Raw genomic sequence first — 8,631 nt, 5'->3', positions numbered from 1 at the left:
TACTACACAAATACGTTAAAAGAATAAGTCGTACATCTTACAAAACGTTGGTCAACGGAAGTCAATACCTTCGCCTCTAAAGGCATTTTCGTAAAATTACGCTTTTAAAATTTGTAAAAACATAAAATTAGGGACGGGTCGTCATAGGTTGCCTCCCAAGAAGCGCTTGCTTTAACGTCTTCCAACTGGACGATACCGTCATTTAAGCTTCACTAGGGCCAACAGCATGAAAAGGTACATCCTCCACGACATGCTCCTCAAAACACTCATAGTAAGGCTTCAAACAGTGTCCATTCACTTTGAATTCATGTCCTGTCTTTAAGCTTTGAATTTGGACTGCACCATAGGGAAAGACATTAGTAACAACAAAAGAACCAATCCATTTAGAACACAACTTACCTGGAAACAATCGAAAGCAGGAGTTGAAAAGTAACACTTTCTGCCCTACAAAAAATGTCTTACTACGAATCATCTTGTCATAGGCAACCTTTATTTTTTCCTTGTAAATATGAGCGTTCTCATAAGCCTCATTTTGAATTTCTTCAAGCTCATTCAATTGTAACTTCCTATGACGGCTAGCAACATCAATGTTCATGTTGAAAGTCTTGACTACCCAATGTGCACGGTGCTCCAACTCAACTGGAAGATGGCATGGTTTTCCATAGATTAGTCGAAAATGACACATTCCAATTGGTGTTTTGTAGGCTGTACGATATGCCCACAACGCATCATTCAAATGCAAGCTCCAATCCTTCCGAGTTGGTCCAACTGTCTTCTCCAAGATTTGCTTGATTTCCCGGTTAGAAACTTCGGCTTGCCCACTTGTTTGAGAATGATAAGGTGTCGAAACCTTATGTGTGATATTATACTTCTTGAGCAGTGCCTGTATGGTCTGATTACAGAAGTGGGAACCCCCATCACTTATAATAACTCTCGGCATCCCAAATCTAGAAAAGATGTTAGTTTTGACAAAATCTGCAACCACTTTGGAATCATTAGTATGGGTGGCTTTTGCTTCCACCCATTTCGAAACATAATCGACCGCAAGTAAAATATAATTAAAACCATGAGAGGAAGGAAAAGGACCCATGAAGTCAATGCCCCAAACATAAAAAATCTCAACAGAAAATATAGGCGTCTGCAGCATTTGGATCCTTTGAACCTATATTTCCTGTTCTTTGACAACGATCACAGGTCATGCAAAAAGTTCTAGCATCCTTAAATATAGTAGACCAATAAAATCCACATTCTAAAACTTTAAGTGTTGTCCTTTGAGTACCAAAATGACCTTCGCATGCATAAATGTGATAGAAATTTAAAATTGAATTAAATTCAGAATCATGCATCAGGGCAATATTTCCACAAATAAGGGTCATCCTATACATAAAACCATGCCTCTTTCTTAAATTTGTCACGTTGGTTTCTGTTTAGGGTGTTTGGAACCTGTTTAGACACTAAGTAATTCATAATATTAGCATACCATGGCTCACTTACCTTAATGGTCAGCAGCTGCTCGTCTGGGAATGCCTCTGGGATAGGTAATGGATATTCATTATGTACCAAATGACTCAAGTGGTCAGCTATTACATTTGCACTTCCTTTCTTGTCTCGGAGTTCGATTTCAAACTCTTGGAGAATAAGCATCCAGCGAATAAGCCTTGGCTTGGCTTTTTTCTTCGTAAGTAAATACTTCAAAGCTGCATGGTCAGAATAGATTATGACTTTAGTGCCAAGTAAATAAGAACGAAACTTATCTAAAGCAAAAACAATGGCAAGGAGTGCTTTTTCAGTGGTGGAGTAATTCAATTGCGCATCATTCAAGGTTCGAGAAGAGTAGTAGATGACATGTGGCTGCTTGTCCTTTCTTTGTCCCAAAACAGCCCTATGGCATAATCTGAAGCATCGCACATAAGCTCAAAAGGAAGACTCCAATATGGTGGAACTATGATAGGTGCCGAAGTGAGCATCTCCTTGAGGTGATTGAATGCCTTCTCACATTTGTCGTCGAACACAAATGGCACATCCTTCTGTAGGAGTCGACACAGGGGTGTTGAAATCTTCGAGAAATCTTTGATAAAACGTCTATAGAATCCTGCATGTCCAAGGAAAAAATGAACCTCTCTCACCGAAATGGGAGAGGGTAAGTAGCGTACAAGATCTATTTTTTATTTATCAACTTCAATTCCCTTTTCTGAAACTATATGACCTAAAACTATTCCTTGTTTTACCATGAAGTGACATTTTACCCAATTTAAAACAAGGTTAGTTTCAATGCAGCGTTCCAAAATCAAAGTGAGATTAGCTAGACAATCATCAAACAAATCACCAAAGACACTAAAATCATCCATGAAAACCTCAATAATCTTCACAACAAAATCTGAAAAGATACTTAGCATGCATCTTTGAAAGGTGGCTTGTGCATTACATAAACCAAATGGCATTCGACGATATGCAAAAGTGTCAAATGGACAAGTAAAAGTAGTCCTTTTTTTTATCATCTGGAGCTATAACAATCTGATTATATCCTGAATAACCATCAAGAAAGCAATAAAAAGAGTGACCAGCTAACCTTTCAAGCATTTGATCAATGAACAGTAGAGGAAAGTGGTCTTTCCTTGTGGTGGCGTTGAGCTTCCTATAGTCAATGCAAACTCTCCAACTTGTTTGGATTCGAGTGGGCACAAGTTCATTCTCTGCATTCTTTACAACAGTGACTCCAGATTTATTTGGTACTACTTGAACCGGTGAAACCCAACGACTATCCGAAATTGGATAAATCACTCCACAATCAAGAAGCTTGATAATCTCCTTTTTCACAACTTCTATCATCAGAGGGTTGAGTCGGCATTGAGCCTCTCGAGTTAATTTAGCCCTCTCCTCTAAAAGTATGCGATGCATGCATGTTGTAGGGCTAATTCCCTTAATGTTGGCTAAAGTCCATCCAATGGTTGTTTTGTGCTCTTTCAACACCCGAACCAGTTTCTCCTCCTCTACTGCCATGAGTGATGAAGAGACTATGATGGGCAACGTCTCTTTATCTCCCAAAAAGACATACTTTAAATGATTTGGTAATGGTTTAAGCTCAAGAATGGGTGCCTGAATCACTGAAGGTAACAACTTATTAGTAGAAACGGGAATTGGAATTAGGATTGGAGGCTTACCAATGTGTTGTGGCAAAGACTCAAGGGTAGCCACCATATCGACGATTATTGTAGGATTAGGCTCGGCCACATTGGTTTTGAGTCTCATTCTTTTAGCAATGGTTGTTTCAAGGGTATCCCTCTCCAAGGAGTCAAGATATTCCTGTGCCAAAGAATCAAATACGTTAATAGAGAAACAAGAATGATCATCAATAGGATACCTTATAGCTTCAGAAATGTTAAAATCAATGATATCGTCATAAAATTCCATTGTTAACGTCCCCTTAAACACATCTATCTTGATTCGGGCTGTTTTCATGAAAGGTCTTCCAAGTAAGATTGGCAATGGTGTAGAATGGGCTGAATCTTCCATGTCAAGCACATAAAAATCTCCTGGAAATATCAAGTGGTTAACCTGCACCAAAACATCTTCCAAAACTCCTTTTGAATATGCATTAGAACGATCTGCTAATTGAATAATAACACCATCATTTTTAAGCTCTCCTAGATTCATAGATGCATAGATAGAGTATGGTATGATGTTAATGGAAGTACCTAAATCTAACATAGCACGTTCAAACTTGGTATTACCAATAACACAAGGCATTGTGAAACTACCTGGATCTTTGCATTTAGGTGGCAGTTTTCTTTGCAAAACTCCAGAGGCATTCTCACTTACCTGTACCACTTTCATGTTTGAAATCCGTCTCTTTGTTGTACAAAGCTATTTAAAAAATTTGGAACTTGCTTTATTGCATCAAGCAGTGGGATATTGACTTGCACCTTCCTGAAGGTCTCTAGAATGTCTTTTTCATTCTCTTCTTTCCTAGATTACATAAACCTGCGAGGAAAAGGCACATTTGGTGGAATAGGGTTAGAAGGAATTTGATTCGAACCAACCTTACCTAAGTGGGATTGCGTGGGATTCTTAAGGGGCAAGGGTTGTTCTTCCTTTGTCATGGCTCTATCCTCCTCATCTTCTTCTTGCAGTAGCTTTTCGTCCTTTATTTGCCTTTGTTTGGATGATTTTGGGTTGGTTCCAATCTCCTTGCCACTTCTCAAGGTAATAGCCTTAGCAGTTTCAAAACCTCTCTTTGGATTTACAATGGTTGAACTAGGAAGCTTGCCTTGTTATCTGAATTGTCCCATGAATTCTGCTATCTGCCTTATTTGATTCTTTAATTCGCCTACCTCATTGGCTTGATTTTGTAAGCCATGCATCAAAGAAGTTAGTACTTGAAGAATTTAATCATTATCCATTAACGAACCTGAATTTGGTTGGGTAGATGGTGAGTAAGGCTGTGGTGGTGCAAATGGCCTTTGATAGAGCCCAGGAGGTGGCTGTCTATATCCACCATGTTGTTGAGTTTGAGGTTCCCTCTACTTCATATTTGGATGATCTCTCCAGCCCAGATTGTAGGTGTTGGAGAATGGGTCATTCCTTGGTTGATTTTGGCCTTGATAACCTATGGCATTGGCACTTTCCCATCCCCCATTCTCTATCAATTGAGGACATTGATCAGTGGGGTGTCCTTCCATAGAGCACACGCCACAAGCACTTGTTCCTTGCACCTTGGATCCTTCAACAACCTGTGATAAAAGAACAGAGAGATTAGCCATTTGGGATTGAAGTTCTAAAATAGCACTTACCTCATTAACTTGATTGTGCCATGGGGGGGTCTCTTTGTCAAACTCCTTCATATTGTTATGCATTCAAGGCTCGATTTGCTATTAAGATATTTGCAGCAACTGGTGTTTTGTCAACCAAAGCACCTCATGCAAAGACATCAAGCATTTGTCTCTCAATTGGAAGTAGTCCTTCATAGAAATATTGAATTAAGAGCTCTTCCTTCATTTGATGTTGTGGACAGGATGCAACTAAAAGTCTCGAAACGCTCGTAATATGTTGGAAAGGATTCTCCTTGGCCTTGTTGAATTCCACTAATTCTCTTCCTCAAAAGAATGACTCTTGACATTGGGAAGAATTTCTCTAAGAATGCTTTCTTCATGATTTCCCAAGAAGTGACGGTTCTAGGTGCTAATTCAAAGAGCCAATCTTTAGCCTTTTTCAAAAGAGAGAATGGAAAGGCTTTCATCTTCAGAATGTTCCCATCTACGTTGATTGGTGTCATGCTCGAGCACACCACTTCAAATTCCTTAAGATGATTGTTCGGATCTTCTATAGACAGCCCATGGTATTTGGGAATGTGATGCAGTAAACTAAACTTCAATTCAAACTCATTGGTCATGCCTTGAGCTGCTCTAGGGTATTGAATGCAAAGAGGGACGACATTGTCCAATCCCGAGGCTGAAAGTTCCTTAATTGTTCGATTGTCTACATCCATGTCTTGTTCCTCTTCCTCTTCCTCTTTTTCAAATTCAGATTCAGAACTAGAACTAGGTGGATTGGGTTCTGGCTGTTTCCTCTTCCTTCTCAAAGTTTATTCAAAATCATCGTCGAACTCCAATATATGCCCACGAACTGGTTGAGAACTTCTAGTCATAAACGAGTACCTAAAACAAAGAAAACTAAACTAAACTAAATTAGAAACACAATGAAAACAAAAATAGAAATTGTTTGTACCATACTTGACCAATCCCGAAACTACTGAGCACCGGTCAACGTTATACCGTCAATGACCCAGAAGAGCTTCCCTTCAACCAGGAGGCCAATCATAATGCGACACGTGTCGACATCAGAAGCCAATCACAGTGCGACACGTGTCAACATCAGAAGCCAATCACAACACGACACGTGTCAAAACAAAACTAGAAACTCTCTTCTATAAATAGGGATCATTCTCCCACAATAATCTCTAATGTCATTTTGTACTAAACTATTCACTAGAACTCACAAAAGGAGAGCTTGAACCTATGTATTTGTGTAAACCCTTCACAATTAATGAGAACTTCTCTACTCCGTGGACGTAGCCAATCTGGGTGAACCACGTATATCTTGTGTTTGCTTCTCTGTCTCTATTCATTTACATATTTATCCTCACTAGTGACCGAAGCAACCAAGCGAAGGTCACAAAACTTGACACTTTCTGTTGTACCAAAGTCCTCACTGATTTTGTGCATCAACATTTGGCACCGTATGTGGGAACGACACTTATTCCCACTCTCTTCAGCTTTGTCAAGCTGGTTTCCACCGCTTGTACACTCTCTTTTGACCAAGCATCTCTCTCCGACATGGGGAGCGAAAGAAGCCATAACACACAGAATGACACCCCCGTTGGACCTAGTATGAAGCAGCGAAAGCAGAAAGGAAATAGAGTTACTCTTCAAGCTAAAGTCGATAAGCTAGAAGTTCAGAACAACAAGATAACGATGAAGAATGAGGTCCTCCAGGAACAATATGAAAAACTTTTCGAGATGCTTCATGAGGCTAGGCATGCTCAAACACACAAGCACGTCGTCCCTGTTGAGGTCAACAATCATCTGAATGCCCCCCAACACGGAGGGTCACCGATATCCAACACGGACATCCCTGATAGGGATCGAGCTACACATCAATGTGATAATCAACAGGAGACTTCTCTCAACCCAACTGCTTCAACCTGAAGCAGAAGAAGTAGAGGAAAGCACCTCTTCACAGAGGGAGTGGAAGGATCAAAAGCCGTCTATCGCGATTGTCAAGACTTCCTAAAGCAACGTCGAGAGAATCTCATCCACATAAGCTCGAAGATCAATGACCCAAGAGTTTCTGAAAGACTCGGTCCTCTTCCACGACCCAGGCCAGTAGCCAATCTAGGGAATGGGCAACAAGTCCCAGAAGAACATGAAGGTACAGGGGACTCGGAAATATTCCGACATACTCACTCTAGGAGTCAGTGTGGCGAGTCCAAGGAAAAATCACGCTATCTTGATCAAACTTTCCTACTTACAAGAGGCGATGGGGACTTACGGAAGAAAACTTTAGTGGGGTACGACTCCACTCAGGACCCCCTTGTCCTACAGCTCCTGGAGGAAGTAAACAAGTTGAAGGCTGAACATTAAGCCGAGATACCTGACTGGAACCAACTCAGGCCTGGCCCCCTCACAAGAAGGATCCTCAACACCCCCTCCAAGCAAAGACAAAGTAGAAGTTTGACTTACAACTCTATACTGGAAGGGAAGACCCGATTGAACACCTTAACCTCTTTGAGTCCACCATGGTATACCGGAGACACACTGACGAAGAACGGTGCCTTCTCTTCCCCTCTACCCTCTCTGGCGGAGCTTTAAACTGGTATTGCTGTCTTCCACCTGAGACAGTAGACTCATTTGAAGAGTTGAGGAAGCTGTTTGTCTCTCAACACATCTTCCAGACCGATGGCTTGCATTTCGCAGATGACTTGTACACTATTCGCCAGAAGTCGGACGAGTCATTACGAAAGTATGCTGGCCGCTTCAGCCATGAGTATTCTCGCTGCGCTGAGGCAAATGACAAGACCGCCCTTAAGGCCTTCACGGCAGGCTTACGTGATTGTTTCTTCAAGTACATGATCAATGCCAACATTTGGAAGACTTACTCTGAGGTGATGGCACAAGCTTACAACCATGCCTCCGCCGAGGCAAGGACATATCAAGGGAAACCCCCTACAGTCACCCCTTATCAACAAGTAGGGAGTGGAGGCCAAATCCAACCGAATGAGAAGACCTCAACCTTCCAAACGGTAGCAGCACACCCCCTGCCTCATTTAATGCTTCGCCAAATCAGAAAACATATCAATCCCAAGGCAAAATGAAAGATTTCCATCCTCACCAATCTCATTTTAATAGAAAGAATAAAGGGCACTATCGCGATAACTCAGGATATCGTCACAATAACGCCCGTCCCCAGGCAGTCAACGCAGTGGGCCAATCACGTGTCAAGACAGGCCCTACCCCGAGGTATGAGACATACACGCCTTTGAACACTACATGCACGGCCATCTACCCCAGTATAGCTCACCTGATACCAAAGCCAAAGCCAAGACAGCCGGATTACAAGTCCACAAAGAACACAGGCATGTTTTGTTGCTACCATGAGTATAATGGCCATGATGGCGAGAAGTGCATCATCCTCCGTGATCATATTGAAGCTTTGGCCCGTGAAGGAAAAATTGATCAGTTCCTCCTTCACCCTCCAAGGGATAACCGTAACCAACGCCAGGTGAATGTGATATATTCCATAAGCGGCGGCACACCCATGTCTGAATCTTCCAATAGGGCCATGAAAAACAGTGAACGAACTTTAAGACCTGGCCATCAAGTGTTTCACGTGGAAGACATCAGGGGAGGCAAGTATCGAAAGCCTAACTGGGATCCAATATGTTTCTACCCTGAGGAAGAAAGAGGTATCATCTACCCTCACAACGACCCGTTGATCGTGGAGGCTCACATAGCAAATTTTGATGTGAAACGAATCCTGATAGACACAGGTGCTTCAGTCAATATCATGTTTGCTGAAGCTTTCAAGGCACTTAATGTAGCTGAACACTTGCTCGATCGCTCGATTTCTCCTCTG

General features: G+C 41.6%; 1 protein-coding gene across 1 annotated transcript; it reads right to left on the bottom strand.

Annotated features, from left to right (window-relative positions):
• Positions 1 to 202: 202 nt before the first annotated feature.
• Positions 203 to 3,834, bottom strand: LOC139196353 (uncharacterized). Its single transcript, XM_070822147.1, has 5 exons — positions 3,820 to 3,834; positions 2,570 to 3,303; positions 1,495 to 1,894; positions 400 to 892; positions 203 to 336 (listed from the first exon to the last, which is right to left on the bottom strand). The coding sequence occupies exons 1-5, from the start codon at positions 3,832 to 3,834 to the stop codon at positions 203 to 205; spliced, it is 1,776 nt and encodes a 591-aa protein (XP_070678248.1).
• Positions 3,835 to 8,631: the final 4,797 nt, after the last annotated feature.

Source organism: Malus domestica, chromosome 01 (assembly GCF_042453785.1).
Source record: "Malus domestica chromosome 01, GDT2T_hap1".
Classification (NCBI taxonomy): Eukaryota; Viridiplantae; Streptophyta; class Magnoliopsida; order Rosales; family Rosaceae; genus Malus; species Malus domestica.
The sequence above is the reverse complement of the archived record's forward strand: the minus strand, read 5'-3'. Positions and strand labels throughout refer to the sequence as shown.

Coding starts and splice junctions, on each gene's coding strand:
- LOC139196353 (XM_070822147.1), bottom strand. Junction 893..1,494: donor AGCAGCTGCTGACCATTAAG/GTAAGTGAGCCA, acceptor TTCTGTAATCAG/ACCATACAGGCACTGCTCAA. Junction 337..399: donor CTGCTTTCGATTGTTTCCAG/GTAAGTTGTGTT, acceptor CCTATGGTGCAG/TCCAAATTCAAAGCTTAAAG.